This window comes from Opisthorchis viverrini, assembly GCF_000715545.1.
Source record: "Opisthorchis viverrini unplaced genomic scaffold opera_v5_228, whole genome shotgun sequence".
Lineage (NCBI taxonomy): Eukaryota > Metazoa > Platyhelminthes > Trematoda > Opisthorchiida > Opisthorchiidae > Opisthorchis > Opisthorchis viverrini.
In genome coordinates this window covers 107,033-127,752 of record NW_008751882.1, presented here as the reverse complement: position 1 = coordinate 127,752, position 20,720 = coordinate 107,033, and the positions used below count along the sequence as shown (strand labels likewise).

At 44.8% G+C, this 20,720-nt stretch overlaps 1 protein-coding gene across 1 annotated transcript in view; it reads left to right on the top strand.

Moving 5' to 3' along the window:
* Positions 1-20,720, top strand: part of T265_08555 (hypothetical protein) — a gene marked incomplete at both ends in the record, with an annotated part of 48,834 nt that overhangs the window by 3,650 nt on the left and 24,464 nt on the right. Inside the window, 2 exons of the mRNA XM_009174400.1 lie at positions 19,151-19,337; positions 19,524-19,847. Coding sequence (XP_009172664.1) covers positions 19,151-19,337; positions 19,524-19,847 — 511 coding nt within the window. The remainder of the gene's footprint in view (positions 1-19,150; positions 19,338-19,523; positions 19,848-20,720) is intronic.

Sequence of the window (20,720 nt, the reverse complement as noted above, 5' to 3'; positions counted from 1 at the left end):
AATCCAGACGAACTTGCAAGCAATGACGGACGGGCAGATTAAGTATTGACATCAGTTACTGAGGCATAAGCAGACCCCAAGCCGGGACGAAACAGGGGGAAAAACGAGCAAAGAAACGAAACGGTGTCATAATAAACAGATGCGAGTCACGTTACTCATGAGTAGTCAGGAAACAAGGAAAGTTACCGCTGGTCACCGTTGATTCGCAGGCGGAATCAACAGTCATTATTCGAAGAAATATAACTTGAAGCAGATAGAAATTCCGTTTGTACAACCCACCTCCAGACAATGAGCAAATAAGTGTGTGGTGGATGTGTTTCTTTCAGTTCATTCTATTGGTGTAACCATGTGCACTACTGAGGAAACATATGAGTAGCATCTCGACAACTCCGTCCCTACATGTGACGGAATGTAAATTTGGCAAATATCGAACTTCTCTACAACGTTTGCTTAAATGTCAAGTGTTCAAACGCCCAGGATAGCTCAAGAGAAGCCTGATATTTTTCATCAGTGGCATGAACCTTTTCACCGTTGGCTTTTGTGCACGCATTGGAGATTTTCGCGGGGTCCTCTATTACCAAAATAGGAACCATCTGTTTGTTGTGCAATAGAGCACTTTGGGACCCACAGTATGACCTTCAAAGCTTGAACATGTCATTCCTGAGTGAGTGGAATTCACGCCAGATTGCCTGACACAGCCAGCAGGTTTAGATAGGTGAGATGGAGCAGGGAGTACGGTTTGTTGCGCTCACAGCCAGCCAGCAGGTTTAGATAGGTGAGATGGAGCAGGGAGTACGGTTTGTTGAGACCGCTCACAGCCAAATTCTGCTCCCTAATTGTCGAGTTCTTCGGCTATTGTGGCATTTCACTCAGCTCCGAATAAAATGGTTGGCTCGTGGATCATGCAGTCCACGATCCGGATAGGGCAAGCGTAGCTGGCAGCGCACGTGACTTTTAATGCATCAGTTCAATCCACGTTTGTAATCAGGTGACCATGGATACCTTTGTATTTTGCATGTGATTTAGAGTGACAGAATGAGGGAGGACCACCAATTTTAGGGCCTCCACGAAGCCATAATTTGGAGGATCTCATAGCCACGCCCCCTCAACAAGCCGTCGTTGCCCATATGCACAAACCGTAGCACGCGGAGCCTTACCACAGTGGGAGAAAAATCCACGCTCATCAATTATACGGACTGTGTTCCAACTGACTTTTTATTTATCCACTTCATTACCTGTTCTTGTCTATTTAGGCACGGCATTTTGACTTTTTTCCTTCAAGTTTTACATCGTACAGTGCAGAAAACAAGGTCGGTACCGCACAACCTGAATGACGCTAACAAGTTGTTTGAATTAAATGACAAGTCTGACGTGGCCTGATCTGGATCATTTGGCGCCATGTTGTTGTTTGTCGGTAGTCAGCATGATGAGTTGACGGGATAATAAATGGAAGAGGATGGTGATGAGATTTCATGGAAGTTTTTTGTTTTGTCTTTGGCACAAAGTGGTTGGACTGGGTGATTTTCCAATGACATTTACAAATATTTGATTCCTGGGAGTTAATTCTGTTACTACAGGCACTGAAGGTAAACCTGAATGATTTAAAATATGGTGCGTGACGCAGAATAGTGTTCTATCGGGAAAGATGCTCATGCCCTTCTGAGGAATTTTGTGTGCGCCGATGCTCGGATCATAGTTATACACACAGAACTCAAAAGGGCTTTGGTTCAGCTCAGCTAAGGACTAACTCACATGATGAGTGACAAGTCGTCACAACAGGGTTCAGTCATCACGTGATGTGGGTTCTCTGATTGGAAGATGAGTGGTGATTCGCTGTCTGTGCGCGAGCCAATCAGACTGCAGAACGGGCGCTCGTGACCAAACGGTTGAGCGTGTTCGACAACCCCTGAAATTTCGTGAGATGCGCGCTGTTACTGATTTCCAGTACGGAAGAAATAGATAAGTAGTGGCTGCGGCCTCCCGGGAGAGATTGGCTGTTCTTACGGGATGAGAATCCAACCTAATGACGCTATCATTCATTCTGTCTGCACTCATTTTGAGCATTTTTGATATGTTCCATCCGATACTGATCGCTATTTCTCTTCACTCTGTTTAGCGGTCAATTCAGGCCGGCCGAGTCACCTGATGAAACGACATCGATTTTAAAGTGGACCCTTGGAATATCAGATTATTGATTTCAGAGACAGCTTTTTGACGTTTTACGCCTACATCTCACTTTTCAAACAACTCTCGTTCTATCCGTTCTAATACAGATCAAACTGTGCAAATTATTCGTCTGCTGTCCAGTTAAGGAACACCAAGCTGATAAGAATTCGGGCAGTGTGACTACTCGGTGAGCCCCAAAAAGGGTGAAACCGGTTTCACGCTCTCGAATAGTTTTAACCAACCTTATGAGTAGTGTTCCGTTAAAAGGTATCTTGAATATCGTGCTAACTGAAACACAAGGCGAACCTTATACAACACATTCAGATGAACAGTTTCATAAGAGAGACAGAGATGCAGATGAGATTCACTCACGCAAGAAGTAGTCATGGCCAACTGCTACTTTGCTCATCTGAAGAGTAAATAACATCGCCCTTGTCTCGTGTGACATGATCACTCACCGGAGATACAACCATTGTGAAGCATCACTGCCGACCCTTTTAAGCCTGTTTCCACACAGTCAGGGGAATCCCAGTGGATATAAATTACGGGGAATCCCTTCCAGAAGGTGAAGCAACTGTACGAAGGGTTTTTTACACAAACAGACATAAAACTTTGTAAACGGTGTTGATCTGACGGATGCGAACTGTGGGACTGTCGTTCACATGCATTATGAAACAGAATGTATCGTCCATCACTTTGACATTTGAAATTACCCATGTTTTTTCTATCACTACTTTGGAACTCCACTCCGCTTTTGTGTTTACTGCGTGCGTATGAACCAGTGTTTGTTTGTCCTTACCACTTCACTCATGCGGCCTTGAGGTCATCCGGCCATTTGTGACCCACATTGTGCACGTGTGACCTGTCTCACGTGGGAGCCTGTTTGCTCATTGGGTTCGTACTTTTGTAGTTCAAATGGACTGCTTATTTTGGACGAGTATCTACTGTCGAGGTTTGTCTTACATTAATAGTATCGTATAAAAACCCAGCTTCGACTTTATTTTGCCTTCACGGAGGTTCTGGCATTACGCGTCACTCGAAGGTACAGTTTTCTGCTTCACAGGAAGTTAGTAGTTGACCGAACGGTGCATTCGAATTTATCAGCTACCTAATCCTGGTTGCTTGGACAAGAGTCACAAACGACGCCCAGAAAAACGTTTAGCTTCCTAGAAACTCCAAAACTGCACGTGCTTGTTTTCAGCTTGTTATATCTGGTTAGTTTGTGTTCCGCGAGCTTTTATGCCTCTCGTCAACCGGCCCCCACTCGGACAGTTGACTCGACTGGCAGACTTTGCGCTTCACCGAGAATGTGGGTGAAGTTATCGATTTGCGATAGCTTAGTACACTCTAAATAGGATGCATGTCGGGAAGAATGGCTTGGCGCTAGAACCAGTTGGTCCTTCGCAACTCTAGTCGCTACGAGTTTCACCATAATTATGGTGATAAAGACCTGCTGAATACCCGCAGCTTGCTTCCACCAGTTCGGGGCCTAGCAGGAATTGCGGACGAGAGTTTAGTTTACGGAGCTACAAGTTGTACGCTTACTGAATTCATAAATCAATCGCAAAACGAACTGGTGTTGTTGAGCTTCTCAAAGGCCTGTACGATGTGGCTTAAAAGCTATCTCAGCGTTCACTGGGGGCGGTACTGAAGACTATCAACAGTTCAACTAGGTTGACCGGAATTGGTCGACGATCCACAAGCAGTCTCATCCTTTTGTAGAGTTTCACTGCGGTTCCAAATTGAATTTGATGCCGGATTTAGAGAAGCTTGGTTAGCACCTAAACACCCCACGATAGCGTGTTACTGCAAAACCTACAATAAAAACAGTATATAACACTTTGCCATCATTTTAATTGGCAAGATTTTGGAACGGCCGACAACCACTTTTCACGTGCTCGGCACATGACAGCGCAAACCGCTGGTTTTTCGCGGTGCCAATATTGCTGAACAATCAGAAGAATTTGTTTTGATTAAAAGGTCATCTCCATTCGTGTTCTGCACTATTGAGTGGCATTTACGTAATTGCCACTCTATGGGAGATTTAGAACATGCGTGTTTTGGACAGTCGTTGAAAGATATGAACACTGGGTTGTCAATCTTACTAGCCTGGCCAAGTTTGACAGCTTTACAAGAACACTTATGGTGATGAACAGGCTATCATGCTGTAAAATAGCCACCGAAGCTGGAACCATCCCAGGGTAAAATCGATTGCATCAATGGAATTTGTGTGGATATGAGGACTGCTCAGTTCAGTTGGTTTTCGTTTTCGGATGGCCTTTATTTAGCCCCTCCCAATCTATCTAGAGGACAGTGGAATTCACATCACTACTGTCAATCTCATGAGTAGTTGAGAATATGAAGCAAATTTTAGCATGGTGATATGTTGAAATACTGGTAACTCGGGTGAGTTTATTGGTTGTTGATCAGGTGGCTGTCGTTGGTCGCAGGTGGCATGTTCCAAAAAACGATAGGATCGTCTTGGTGGAGGGCAGTAGAGTGTGTGTGGTTCGGTAGCAGAGCACAGACAATGCCCGACTGATCTGGAAATTTGTGTGATCCGGACTGTGAACGAATTCTTGCGGAGAATGATGAACCCCGGCTATTTGTACTTCTCTGACGATTGCAAACAAAATCACAAATCACAGGTTTGTGATGCACTCAACAGGCCCATCCGAACCGAGTTTCAGCCAGCGCCCGTCGCAATGTCAGCTCGTATTCACCATATCAAATGTCAGTTGAGCGCACCCCCCACGCTCTCATTCTAGCCCATCTATCTGGAAACTATTTTGCTTCTATCTGGAAACGATTTTGCTAGAGTGAGTACAGATGGAAGGATGCCCATTGGTGGGTGGGCAAGTGAAAATTATCGGACTGAAATGAAGGTTCTCTTGATGGTGGATGACGTCCACATCTGACGACGGAGCTAACTGACGTGGTTAGTGGGCAGGTCACAGGTGCAGGCGAAATTAACTCAGATGGATTTCGAAATTATCGGACTGAAATGAAGGTTCTCTTAATGGTGGATGATGTCCACATCTGACGACGGAGCTGACTGACGTGGTTAGTGGTCAGGTCACAGGTGCAGGCGAAATTAACTAAGATGGATTTCGGAAACTCGAACACGATAGTTTTGATGAGACACTGCGCACCGCCTAGTTAGTGGACTGTTGATGATTCCCAATAAGGATGAAACAGCTGTACAGTGCTTCTCGGCTTTTCAGCATAGATTGGCTTCACTTACAGGACGAAATCTCCACAGCGAATTAGTCTCCAGATTCTCCAAACATAAACATGCATGTCCGCCATCTACATCGGTCATTTAGGGCACAAATTACATGCGCTGCTGGTCTACTTGGCAGTTTTTTCAGGGGATGAAGGTTAGATCAATACACACGGGTCCCGCTCAGAACTTAGCTTGGTTTTTGCGGCATCGGTAGAACCTCGATAAGGCTCCAGAAGCCGTGAGTCCCGGAGGAACAGAGATGAGATCATTTCGTTGATGACCGACACAGTGATTTTGCGAGCCATTTTGAGGAGACTCTAAGCTACACTATTTTGAACAGAAAGAAAGCCAAGTTCTCTTTAAGCCAACCGGCAAAGGATTAAGTAATCGATTCGCTTTAGAACAATATTCCACCGTGTTTCAATGGAACCAGGGGGGATCGTTTCTGTTGATGTGTTTTAGCCTGCCAGGTAGAGTAAGGTCATCCAGGGGATTCTGTCAAACGTTCTGCTACTGACAGCACTGGCGGTTATTTCAACTGAGGCTGTGTCCAGTTCAGCATTCTGGCTCTGAATGCGGTGCGTAGGCGCTTCAACTGTCTTCGGACTACCTACGCCAGCAGTCAGTCGTACATTTTCCTGAAGGAAGCTACTCACAAGGTCTCTGAAAACTCTTCAGCATCCCAAGACCTGCTCGAACTCGTCAGGTAAGCCAAGTACCTCGAGTTTCCATCGTCTTACTTCAGTCGTACGAATAAACTGCGTTCACGCCACCGAGCGTTGGGTTTAGCGTTCAAAGTGTTATCCGTTTCACACCACACCCAATCCACCGTGTGCACCATCAGAGGTCGCTAGGTAGCATGCACCAAGACAGTTGGAGAAAAACAGCTTTTTTGGTCGGTCAAAACTGATGAGATAGGTACGGGACAGTTTGAAATTCTCAGGTTCAATGTTAACCGCTAGGCTGGTCTATCAGATATGGATTACCGTCATTGTAGAAAACTTGTTGAGGTTTGTAGGCATTGTTTCAAATCTGCTGAGGGGACGCGATAGTTTTGCCAATGTTAACACATCATCAAAGTGAAACTGAGCAGTTAAGAATGAGCGACAGTCATGAAAGTGAAGTGGCAACTGGGTGATCCTAGCTTCTTCAGTTGGTAGCAGAAATGCACAGGCTATGAGCTGAGAAACATGTTCCGGTCAAAGGATCGGACATCGGTCAGGTAGAAGCGTCCTCCCAAAGTGGATTCACCTGAAGTTCATACTGGCAGCTAAGACCAGGAACTCAGATCTGGGTGGGCGGTAAATAACATCTTGCTGAGGATGGCGGAACCGACTGTTCGTTGTTTTGGAGCTTGACTTGGTGAAATCACAGACAGAAACGTTGAAGGCTGGTACTGCCTGTCTACCGGTTATAGTTCGTGAAGTCCAACTGTGGACAGCTGAATGTCAGTTGACGGTCGTACTTGGACTTTTCCAGATGAAGCAATATCACTGTCTGTTTTGACAGCCTAGGGACTCCTAGGATAAGTGTACTTCAACGGGAGAGGCAAAGCGCAGTTCGTACTGCCCGTTTGTAAAAGAATATCCGTATCAGTGCCGGAAATCTCGAAGATAGTGAGAGATAGTGCACCAGCGTCCAATGGTGGCGTTCACCGGTATCCCGCCACACGGTTTTCATTAGTACAACAGTCTGCGAGATATTTTTTGATGCGAGTCTATGTATGAACCCGTTATCACAAAGTGACTCATGGAAGGTGGAAAGTGACGTAGGTAAATCGGAGTTTTGAACAAACCGAAGTGTTATCGAATGAGATCTCCCATCACCTGGAATGAGCATGCGGGTGTACCAGGATTGACACCAGCTGAATGGAGCTGCCTATGTTCAGTTTAGTCCAGTTCAATTTAGTTCAGTTGAGTTGAGTTGAGTTGAGTTCATTTCATTTCATTTCAGTTCAGTTCGGTTGAATTCAGTTCAGTTGAGTTCAGTTCATTTTAGTGGAGTTGAGTTGAGTTGAGTTGAGTTCACTTCAGTACAGTTCAGTTCATTTGAATCCAGCCCAGCCCAGTCCAGTTCAGTTAAGTTTAGTCTAGTTGAGTTGAGCTGATTTGAGTTGAGTTGAGTTGAGTTCAGTATAGTTCAGGATCCCGGCTCTTCATGCTGGCTTTCTTGACATCCCTGGCATGGAACTGAGTTCCAGGAGTGTAGTGAAGAAAGATTTGGCCAGCAATTCTGGCTAAAATTATTAGTATTCTTATTCAAAAAGGCACAGTTTTGGGGAGCATTTACAGAACAAATTGAAGTCCAACAAACAGCAAGCTGGAACCATCGGTGCGACAAAGCGGTGGAAAGACAAGACCAAGGTGGTAGCACCTAACTGATGAACTCGGGTCAGATCGCATCAGTATCTCTGTGTCGATTTCGTGTGTGTCATGGTTTCAATGTTTTGAAAACCATTTCAAATGTCTTTTTTAGTTAACCCCTGGTTAATCTGTACACGGCCGGCCACTTGTTAGACAAATTCTTTCGATTCCACCTGGATGTAGTTTGTTGGAAATGACACAGATGTCCAGCTACTTGCACCGTAGGACCATCTGGACTGATGGCACTGTACTCTTCTACACCGGTTTTCGTAGAGAAGTACATCTGCATTTTATTGTAGTAGTTAGAATTGAACAAGGACAAGCACGCAGCAACACACTTCATCAAAGTTACATCCGTCCGGAAAGCGTATTAGATCATTGTTGATTCCAAGAATTGTTCAATACCTCCAGTAACGCCGACGCTATGAAAGCTCTACTAATGGGGTGTAACATTTGCCTTTTTCAAGCTACCAAGAGCTTATCGAACAAACTTGCCTTTGGTCAGCTGATATCCACTCTCTACATCCTGATCGATCGATCCCGTAAATAGCATGATTATTCGCAGCTCAATCACGTGTTATGGTCAGTTAGCGAGCACAGTTTACTCTCACTTGGGTGTTCATTGGAGAACACTTGGATGTCCAAACACCCATGACTTAAGATTACAGTTCAAATTACTGGCCACTATTGTCACAAAACTGTAAGTTGGGAACATGAGCGAATTGAAGTGAGGGCATTTTCGGAACCCACATAAAACATACTGTACGGAGCAAGTCCACTAAAACGCATAGAAATTCTACAGGTCCGTCTGATTTCATACTACTTGATCTAATTGTGAAGGATGGTTGACCAAAAAGAACCCAGACACTTTCATGTACGGATGATTAACTTATATAACTTCGTTGGATTATCAACAAGCCAAGTTGCCTGACTGATTTCAAAATTCCCTTCCTCAACATTCACGAGCGATAGTTGTTGCATCCAGAATCCTATCTTATCCTGGATGTTCGTCACCACTTCAAATACCTCACTATTCGCACAGCAGTTTGTTTGAAGTGGTTCATAGTCATTTTTCCAAACAGGGCCCAGTATCCGCTTGATCTTTAGTGTGCATCACTGACAATCTTCCACACTCTTTAGCAGAGTTGGCACTTTTTTCAAGAATGCTGAATTCTGTTGGTGTATCCTAGGGTGAATCTTGTGTGAACACACATTCCTGTTCCTTTGATAGAATTCTTAGGCATTGGTCCAAACCTGTGTTGCACATGTATGCTCCTCGCTCCAGCGTATGCGTTTGCATGCCTGGATCGAGTTCCTAGTTGAGATTCTCTTATCTATCTGTCTTCAGATCCCCGAGATAGCTCAGCAAACAGCTCATCTAATGGAGCTGTGCAAAGCCGCATACGAGGCTGAAACCATCATCGAGTCTGTCCACACCATCTGCTCCTAATGGACCGACACCCTGTTGTGCGATTCTTCCAAAATAAAATGAATTTCAACTGGCCCGTATCGTGTTCTGCTACCGTTACAAGACATGGGTTGTATTTTTCCATCAAACTGGCGGTCAAGAAATCATTCGATATAAACCGAAGGATTTCAGATAAGACCACCCGGGCTCTTAAGCCTTGTGGACTCATTAAGACGCCTTCACCAATCTGACGTACGATTGTACGATAGATTCACAGGACGACTAACAATAGGCCGGTCGATCAACGCAGTTAGGACAGTTTTCGGCTCAAACACACTGCTCAAATTCCAATTTGTCTCTTGTTCACACTCACCGAACTAGAGACACTTTGTCAAACTGTCGGGGGCGCGCCCAAACAGAAGAAAAAGCACATGTGCAGAGAGCGACGCATCCCCAAGGTCACCATCGCTACGACGCGTCCTGAAAGTAGGTGAGTTGCCGGCTCTAACCGAACAACAACAACAACAACAAAAACAACAACAACAACAACATAGAAACAAAGCAAAATAGGACCAGCGTAGTGGGCCTGATAGTGTTCACGACCTGAACACCACCATTGGCTGTACGGAGCGAACAAGTGAACAATCAGATTTGGCCATTTAGTCACCCCACACATTACGCCGACGGTCTGTGTGTCTTGTCCTGACAATACAGCCGTGTACCGAGTTCTCTGTCTTCTCCCTATCGCGTAGGCTGGCAGGATCAGTGCAGGCGTAACGCACAGACGACCACCCACGATACAACACAAACTTAGCCCTATACACTTTGAATAAGTTCCCGTACAGCCAGTCACAAATGCATCGGATGCTTAGTTGAAGTCATCGGGACGGTGTGAGTTTGTCTAACGATCAGACAGCCAAGCAATCGTATGGAGTCGTATTTTTCCGCAGTTGCACTCTGATGAGACTGGCAACCTGCTGATGTGGTATTGGATTCATCAACTTGTCTAAGAGAGACGGGACCAACTCCAAATATATCTTGTTCAGGATCATTATCCTGGATGCACCGCATGCGTGGTACCGCAGAGAAATCAACACAACGGAGAGACTGATAACCAGGGGAGGATAATTTCCCGCCTATGAACCGAACAATAAAACGCCAAGTGACCACACAGGCCGGGTCGCCACACAGTTAATGTACACAAAAACGGTACGACTGTCTTTGAGACGACCCCCCCATGAATACTCTTCAACAGCCCACTACTGGTCTCCCGTTTATGGGTTTCAGTAGATAGCCGTACAATTTGGTCTTCATGTGAAGCACAAGGTTTATAGGAAATTGCAGATGAATAAATCAAAGACGAATCAACGCCACCGAGTAGATGCGGTGTGACAGTTGATTTACACCTCCTACAGATGTCTTGTTTTTGAGACCAACGTAAAAATTACTCCGTACTGGACAGTCATTCTGCGGTTGACCTAACATGTCAACCCACAGACTGCGACGGGCGTTTTTCTGTGAAATGTGGTCTATAGTATTCAAACAGCCCCACACTGCATTGAACGAGATGCTGTTTGGCGCCGGGTAACATCTGCCCCAATGAAGGCAGACCACTATATGACCCCAGCACGAAATACGTCGTCGTTCGCTAGTTGGTAAGTAGTTTTAGTGACTGCAAGACACTGGCGATAAGCAACCCAACGACAACGGATGTCCTGTCCTGGTAACTTTTGTGTTCGGACTCTATGTGATCAGTAGTCAGCAGTCTTTAGCGTCCGCACTTTCTCCCATTGTAAGGAATTCGTTTCACTTGGACAATTCACTGGCACCCTACGACATATATGCAAAACACGAGAGTCTGGACATCCAACCAACACCCCAACTTAAACAGCAGTCTGATTGGTTCGGTTACATAGGGAATTAAGCAATCGTTTGGAGCAGGTTATCGCCACCAAATGCTGTTCCAATTCTTGTGCCTGGTGCCAGAGAGAAATTACTGACAATAGTACACCACAGCTTTATTTCGAACAAGCGAATGAGGGTGAGGGCAACAGTTACAAAGGTCCCGCGCTATGTTAAAGGGCACCATCTGGAATTGATTCAGGCTATCCGATGCACGCTACTGAACACCCACCAAGATCGATCGTGCCTCTATGAAATGCCTGAACGTTGATCACATTCGGTCTTGCTTATATGGCGTAGACGGGATCTTCACGTAGACAAAAGAGGTATACTGGCTAGAGCCATTCTCGAAAGTCGTACTGAATTTCTACCGATGCTAATAACATCCGTAGCCATGAAATGCTCAAACTAATGATTGGAACGAACATTTTTATCATCATTGACTCGAAATTGTAGAGGGTTGTGTCACTTTTGACCAAAAGCACAGAAATTCGCTGTCAAATGGCCGGAAAAATGTGGAAAGACGAAGCAGATGAGACGTGATTTGGGGAAAGTCTGATGGACATTTACGGAGCCAAGTTGGTAGAATACCATTCAGACCGAAAGGCGTTTAGCGAGAATAGTGAGAAATAAGTTGGAGTTGTATAGAAAATTGAGACGGAAGCAATGGTGGAACTCGAGTACAAAGAAGCTTGATACTGGCTTCAAGGTCTCACAAGGCGCTATTAGACAAGTGAGGCGAACTTGTCTTGATTTCTTCAAGGAGGGGGTGAGAGTACTCAACTGGCTGTTCAGCGCTTTGCTATAAACGTGGGTTAGATTGCTGCAGCACATTACTATAGACAGAGGTCTCCTCTTCTTTTCTTACCGTCTGTTGTTGCGAACGAATGACGTGTGAAACTATTCACGTGTTTATATGAATGATAGTGGGATTAGGTCTGGTCGGGAAGTTGTCTATTTACCCCTTGAAACGAGCCAGTAGGATATCTATTTGTTACTCTTCCTCAATTTATTCCATTCGATTTCCTCTATTGCGCTGAATGTCAAGGTGAGTTTGATGCGTTGGCCTGTCCGAGAGTTGAAAATTACCTGAGAACGCACGGCATCTACTGCGTCTGGATCACTATGAATCTCTCCGGCACTTTTTCTCATTCACCAATTCATCATCACAGTGAACTTTGCAATTGTTTCGGCGCCTCCATGAAACCATCCTTCATCTCATGCACCGCTCACAGACGAGCCTCTCAGAGGAAGAATCGTATGACACCTCAAGTGACTGACTGATTTCTGGGAGGACCCGATTAGGGCATGCATCGACAACTACGCTATTGTTCTCTCACAAACTTGAAAAGTGCGAAAAATGAACCAAAATGAACATGTGGATTTCGGGAAAACATTGGTGCAACACTCTCTGGAGCGGCCGATCCTGCTAGATCCCATGCAGCTACAGAGCTACCACACCTACAATCAGTAGACAGAACGGTGCCGACTAAGTCATTTCGTGTTCGCCGTGGTCACGGAATGCAACCAAATTGTGAACCAACGTCATATTCATAATCGTAATCCAAACATTACCACCCACCACGTGACCGTCGCGGAGGCAGATTATTTCAAGAGTGCAGATTCCGTAGTTGACCTAAAGCTGGGAAAACTGGTGACAACGTATGGCGCAGTCAAGCTGGAAGGTTGCCCAAGCACTGCCTTGAGCGAGCTGCATGTCCGAAAGCTTCCGCCTTGTACTGTGCCGTCAGTACAGTCCGTGGTCGAGGAATATTCCAAAATCTGTTCACGGGCGATGAAGATCCGCTTGAGAAGGAATGCTCAGCTATGATCTGGATCATGGATAAGTGGAGGATAGGCCTGATTGGACAATGATTACACATCGAAATCGATCAGAATCCCCCGGATTACATCAGGACCACCATAGATCCTCGTGGTAAGCTTGTGCGCTGGGCCCCATGGTTCCATTGTCATCTCAATAGGTTTGGAGGGAAAAAGCCACTCTGTAAGAAGCCCATATTCCATTCTTGAAAAAAGACCTAGAAAAAAAACGGGAATTCGTATATCCCAAAACCACGAGTATTTTATTGTGGTGTTCAGTGCAAGACGCTAATTCGAGTCGAACTGCCCTCATATAGGGAGCTTAAACTGCACATGAGTTCCACAACTATACTAGGAATAGATGCAGTTCCCAGTTGTTGATGGTACGAAACATCTTGAGAAGATTTCTTGTTTCACATAAAGGTAGTCTGCGCCAACAAGCTAACATGCTCCGTAAAGCTATTTCATCCTTCCTGGAAATCATCAGCAGTGCGCATCTCGCGAAATTTCGGGTAGTTTCGAACCGAACCCGTGAGGGTCCGGCTGGTGGTTTGAACTCTTCACCGTCGAGTCTCGAGCGGCCGGCCAGCAGTGTGGTTAGATATCACTGAGACAACACATAGCGCCGCTCATCTTTCAATTGCAGAAAACCACATCACATGGTCACGTTTTGATTGACTCCTCTAGCGACCGCATCCCACATAGAAATTTCGCATTTCAGTGAGGTTGTCCATCCGCGGACCTATCAGTGAAGCCAGTCTACGCGGAAAGATCGGGAGGCAGTGTACAACAGTTTCATCCTATTCGGGAATCACCAGCAATGCGCACCTCACAAAACCGGGATCAATGGCCAGTTTGAAGTTGCCCACGACTGCGATCGGCGTTGGAAAAACGATATCTACAATTTGTCAGAGCATTATGCTTCGATGACGAAATCTATCGACAAAGGGACGATATTCTGACAAGGTCTACTGCTCGGGCAATTTTCTGGGTATTTTCCTGAGTAAACTAGTTAAATTGAATAAGAATTTTTAAAAAAAATAAAAACGAGTCTCATTTGCACACGAATTCGGTTTTGACGAAAGACTCAAATAAATCCCTCATTAATACGGTCCGGTTCAACGGAGTGTGTTCAACATAAAATTGTCGTTCGCTTGGAACACACCTAACCAAAGACTCTTGGAAGTGAGGAACGTCAAGAATGCAACCCCTATGGGCTGTCTATCTAGTGTCTGGCAACCAGTTTGCTAAGCCTAGCATTTAGGTTACAAACGCTTCACTGTCATCAGCATAGCAAGCATGAACAACGTGCAAGGCTAATGTCTAATGAAACGTTGGATATCCAACTGTTGGGCTTGACGGACAACTCGGCAATCAGGTGATGAATAAACTGTATAGTCACTCGAGTTGACAATGTGTCGACATATTTTGCGTGATTGGACCGGTCAAATCATCATCATCATCCTACTCATCGCCATCACCATCACCATCACCATCATCATCATCATCATCAATTACATCGTCATCCGCATCATCATCAAATTCATCATCATCGTCATCTTCATCATCATCTTCACCATGATCAACTTCAGCGTCATCATCATCATAATCATCATCATCGTCATCACCATCATCCTCATCCTCATCCTCCTCCTCCTCATCATCATCATCACCGTCATCATGATCATCGTCGGCATCATCATCAGCATCATGATCAACTTCATCGGACGATGCCTCCGGTGGCTGACTGATTTCTCGGAGGAAACGATTAGAGCCTGCAGCGGCAAGCACGCTATTAATCGTTCACAATTCGGGTGAGAACACTCTATGGATTGGCTGATACCGCCAGTTCCGGTTGCGATAACACAACACCATACAATTACAGAATTCTCACATCGGCAGTCTGTAGAGTTTTCCTACCGATCAAGCCAGTCCTCGTTCACCGTGGGAATGCAAGGCAAGCATACCGTGAACTAACCTGATATATTCAATGGTTATTGGTCTGATCGCCGAGCTTGGCAGTTGGACTGCAAACATTTCATAACCAATCGGGGTGACATCCTCAGTTCATTGCGCAATGGAGTTTGTGTGAACGCCCACCAATTGAAGACGGCCGGTGGTCGGAAAGAATAAGTGGAACTCATCTTCGGAAGTGGCATGATACATTCGAAGAGAAGCTGGGGTCGACCGAAAGCAGGTAAATGGAAGTCGACGATATGCACGCGACGTTTAAAGTGAGAAGGTGTGTAGCGGTGGACACTACTGATGGAGGAATGGAATAGGATATGGTTTTCTTGTAACTCTGCCTTGATCTAATGGAAGGTGGTTTATTATGGAATTTTTGGAACTGATTTACAGCATTCGTTTACAACTGCGTAGTGGTTAGTGAATATCCCGGTAAGTTGGACAGGAGGACGCGTTCAAGAAGAAGACGGAAATTCTGTTTACCAAAAGCAAGGCGCATGAGAGAGCTTTACTTTCTCGTCCAATCGTCTGTAACCGTGGCGCTTGGTCGTCTGCGTCAGCGAGAGCCAATCATATTGATGACCAGCCAAACGGTTAAGTTCCGAAGCCACTAGCCGAGCCGGGCAGTCACGGGTTCGGTTCGAAACTACCTGGAGTTTAGTGAGTGCACACTGGTCATGATTCGCAGTAAGGATAAAACGGCTTGAGAATGATTCTCAGATGATGGGCATAAACAGCCCTCAATTCCAAGAAGAAACCTTCAACAAATGTTCCAAATATTTCTCATGATATCAGCCAGTATGGGACGGCATCCACCCTAGTATAGTTGTGGGACCTGGCAACAGGTTGAAAAACCCATCTGAAGAGGGTTCGAATCTGATTAGTGTCCAGTCGTACCAAATGTTGATCTTAGAGTAGACCTTCGATTTCACACGTGTTCCAGAATTTTGACAAGCTGCCCACAAGCCCTGCATGTGATAGAAGGAATGCCTATGAGCCGGTAACACAACACTGTCATTTGAATTGCGTCCAAATAACCAGTTTTGAATCGTGATGCAGTGCTCGGAACTCGGAACTAACCGAATACCGCCTCTTAACAAGCAACTTCCTCCGACCTTGGCTATCCGCGTGCCCTATGTAATCGCATCCAGAACGAAAAAGTGTACAGTTACTACCGACCCACACATCTGCCATTGTGACGTCCCTCAGTGAGCAGTTTAACGAAGCCGTTGAGCTTGTAATGATCTGGTTGCCCAGTAATTTACTTTACTTCACCAGGAGTGTGTGGCAAAGAAATAAAAATACTAACACTAGATTGGGTATACAATAAAAAAGAAGTCATATGGAACAGACCCCCTAATAATTGTTCTCTTTAAAATAGTTCGTCGTTGGCCCAGGTCAGCGAATAAACAATAATCCAACCATGGTTGTCCAGGGTCTTCAACTGAACAGTTCTCACATATGATAAATTCCAAAGATAATCTGACGTGTTTCGATATTAGATTTAGCACACGTGACTCGCGACTGACTGCTATAAGCGCGATCGAAATCAGAACAGGCAGTCAGAGCACATGACCACGTTTGCATTGCGTGGAACTGTAAAAGTGCGCGTTTTAGTAGTTTATTTTTTAAAGTTCAAACAAAAAACGGTTATGCCATTGACAAAATACGTTATAATACGTTTTAATGGAAGCGAAATAAAGATACAACGCTCCATAAGCTTCTTCCGGAACGACTTGGAGACATCTCAAATATCTTGTTATCCAAATCAAAAGGCATTTAATGAGCTCGATTGATGACGCTAAATAAATAAAATGTGGTCCTCACCGTAGAACCTCGGACTAGGTTATACACTACAAACACGGTCTATTTAGAACAACAAAGGACGACTTACAAATTCTGAATATTTTTCGTTGCTCATGGTTCCACCTCTAGATCCGCTATAGTTGTACATAGTTGCAACATCCCAAGTGACGTTTTGTTGTTTTGCCGGGCTCTTGATTTGAGAAAGTTGGGGAAATCAAGTGATTTAGTCATTCCGCATCATCATCATCATCATCATCATCATCATCATCATCATCATCCACGTCAGCGTAGCATCAGTGCTCCCCGCTGGTGCTTCGATGCCGTACAATCAGCATTTAGCTGGAAGCCTCATTGTAAAACAAAGGGAGGGGATTCACTCCTGGCCTTCCACTATCATTTGGGGATGCCTAAACTTCCAGAAACTTATTTAGGCAATCTGAATGGTTACCTCCCAATTAGATGCCGGGCTGCTTGATGGAATCCATTTGAGAAATTTTAGACCTTCTTTCTGAAGGGAACTCTAATTTCATGCGAGGAAGCCTTGTCTCTGAACGCGGATTTATTCTTCTCTGAATATGATAACTCTTGGGTATCGAATCACCAGCTGAATCACTATGAACTGCTTACCATATTTGAGTAGGTGAACAAGGGGATCGATTGGAATATTCAGTCTCGGACGTCATCTAGTTTACCCCAATTTTTTCAATATTGTTAGATCCACAATGGTGCCTGTAATGAGATAAATTAACACAATGCTGTGGCGAGAGTCATTAGCTTTATCCTTAAAAAAGATGCACATAGATAGACACAGACAAACAAACAAACAAACAAATAGATAGACAGACAGACATACACAGACTACTCGAAGTCTCTTTCTTACCGTCACACTTTCCTCCACTGAAGTCTCTGTTGCACCCCCATACACTCATTTGCTTACTGTCTCGTCATGGATTCACGCAGATCAGTTTGATCGAGGACCCAAAGATATCTTAGGTTAGTTGATCGCAGGGCCTACGTTTCACAGCTATACGGCGATGCAACCCGTACGGTAGCCTGACACACATCCTGAGAGATTCGGGAGTATACCGCTTTCCAGCTACACGAGTCCAGAGTCAGAAAAATGACTCGGATGTCACAGATTTGTGTATGAACTTCGTCTATCACACTGCAATGTGAGATTACTCACGAGTTCTAAAGCTAGCAAGTGACGAGCTCCAGTGACCTCGGAGGTGCATGGAAAACCTTCATACAGTTGACATAAAGAGATCCATTCAGCGAATTCTCATCAACATTTCGTCCGGGATGTGAAGCCTGGAAGCACTTTACATCTCTTCCACCCTCACTGAGGTTCGGTTTCACTGTGAATCTTAAGAAATGAACCGTCGAACACCACGGTCAGTGTTCCACACACTTAATCATTCTCTGCTACTCACACACCAATCATTATCGCGCTGCAATAAACAAAGGAACTGGCATGGAATGGAATGGATAAAAAAGCCTTACATAATCCTAAAATAGGTGAAATGTGAACATAATCCTGAAATAGGTGAAATGTGAAACCAAAACGTTACTGTTAGGTGTGGATGAACACGTTTCGTCTGTTAAGATCTCGCTTATCCAGATTGGTGTTCACCCTCATGGTGCTTCACTAATCTCAGCGAAGCACACAGTATCTTCTGACGAACTCGAATAAATAAATCATTAATTGAGTGAGTATATGGTTGAAAGATAAGTTTCGCAATCTTAAGTTTTCTAAATGGATGAAGGAATAAGGCAGAAATGACCTTTAGATGGATGGTTTTTTCTGGTAGCATAAATGTGGACTTTGGTTGGAACAAGTCCTGTCACCAAACAAAATCTTGTCCCTAGTCACAAAGGTTTGTAATTCACGTCAACATCGAATTTTATCACGTCGTCCAACTTTGCCTACCGTTCCACGGCCGAATGGCTGCAGAGGATGACGTCAGACAGTGCAGAGCGACGTCTGTAATCTACTCACGCCATTTTAGGGCAAGTCTGATGCAAAGTACGACTTCACAAGTGGCTAAAATTACACAAACTAACTTCGCAAAGTAACCCACCATCATCTGAGTGAGCGGTAAGCGCGATCAACCCGTAGGTACACACAAAATTTCATATAACCCTGGTTTGAGCATGGAAAAATTAGTGAAATTTTTGAAGTAGACGTTATTAATTCGAAGCCCTGAAATCGCTCGCAACTATCGCAGATTCTTAAAATTCCTTTGTGAAACTAACTCAAGTGTGAGACGCTGCCGGATACGGCTGTTAACCGATGTCACTCGCGTTCTTGTGGTCAGTCTCTCTCACTCACTCTCGAGTTTGCCTGAAAGGATGCACCTGAGAATGATTGTACCGAGCTAGCACCAAGTTCTTTCATAGTCTGTATTTATTGGTTTCTTTTTCACAGATGAGCTTTCAAATAAATTATGTTTGTACCACAGCGAAGCATCAGTGGTTGCCACTAATGTCGAGGTGTCGCTGATCATGACGATGATGATGGCGGTGACGATGATGTTGATGACGATGATGTTGACGACGATGATGATGATGATGATGATGATGACGATGATGATGATGGTGATGATGAAGTTGATGATGAAACGTTTGCAGTCCAACTGCCAAGCTCGGCGATCAGACCAATAACCATTGAATATATCAGGTTAGTTCACGGTATGCTTGCATTCCGTGTCCACGGTGAACGAGGACTGGCTTGATCGGTAGGAAAACTCTACAGACTGCCGATGTGAGAATTCTGTAATTGTATGGTGTTAATTTTTCGCAACCGGAACTGGCGGTATCAGCCAATCCATAGAGTGTTCTCACCCGAATTGTGAACGATTAATAGCGTGCTTGCCGCTGCAGGCTCTAATCGTTTCCTCCGAGAAATCAGTCAGCCACCGGAGGCATCGTCCGATGAAGTTGATCATGATGCTGATGATGATGCCGACGATGATCATGATGACGGTGATGATGATGATGAGGAGGAGGAGGATGAGGATGAGGATGATGGTGATGACGATGATGATGATTATGATGATGATGACGCTGAAGTTGATCATGGTGAAGATGATGATGAAGATGACGATGATGATGAATTTGATGATGATGCGGATGACGATGTAATTGATGATGATGATGATGATGGTGATGGTGATGGTGATGGCGATGAGTAGGATGATGATGATGATTTGACCGGTCCAATCACGCAAAATATGTCGACACATTGTCAACTCGAGTGACTATACAGTTTATCCATCACCTGATTGCCGAGTTGTCCGTCAAACCCAACAGTTGGATTTCCAACGTTTCATTAGACATTAGCCTTGCACGGTGTTCATGCTTGCTATGCTGATGACAGTGAAGCGTTTGTAACCTAAATGCTAGGCTTAGCAAACTGGTTGGCAGACACTAGATAGACAGCCCATAGGGGTTGCATTCTTGACGTTCCTCACTTCCAAGAGTCGCTGGTTAGGTGTGTTCCAAGCGAACGACAATTTTATGTTGAACACACTCCGTTGAACCGGACCGTATTAATGAGGGATTTATTTGAGTCTTTCGTCAAAACCGAATTCGTGTGCAAATGAGACTCGTTTTTATTTCAAAAAAATTCTTATTCAAGTTAACTAGTTTATTCAGGAAAATATCCAGAAAATTGCCCGAGCAGTAGACCTTGTCAGAATATCGTCCCTTTGTCGATAGATTTCGTCATCGAAGCATAATGCTCTGACAAATTGTAGATATCGTTTTTCCAACGCCGATCGCAGTCGTGGGCAACTTCAAACTGGCCATTGATCCCGGTTTTGTGAGGTGCGCATTGCTGGTGATTCCCGAATAGGATGAAACTGTTGTACGCTGCCTCCCGATCTTTCCGCGTAGACTGGCTTCACTGATAGGTCCGCGGATGGATAACCTCACTGAAATGCGAAATTTCTATGTGGGATGCGGTCGCTAGAGGAGTCAATCAAAACGTGACCATGTGATGTGGTTTTCTGCAATTGAAAGATGAGCGGCGCTATGTATTATCTCAGTGATCTCTAACCAC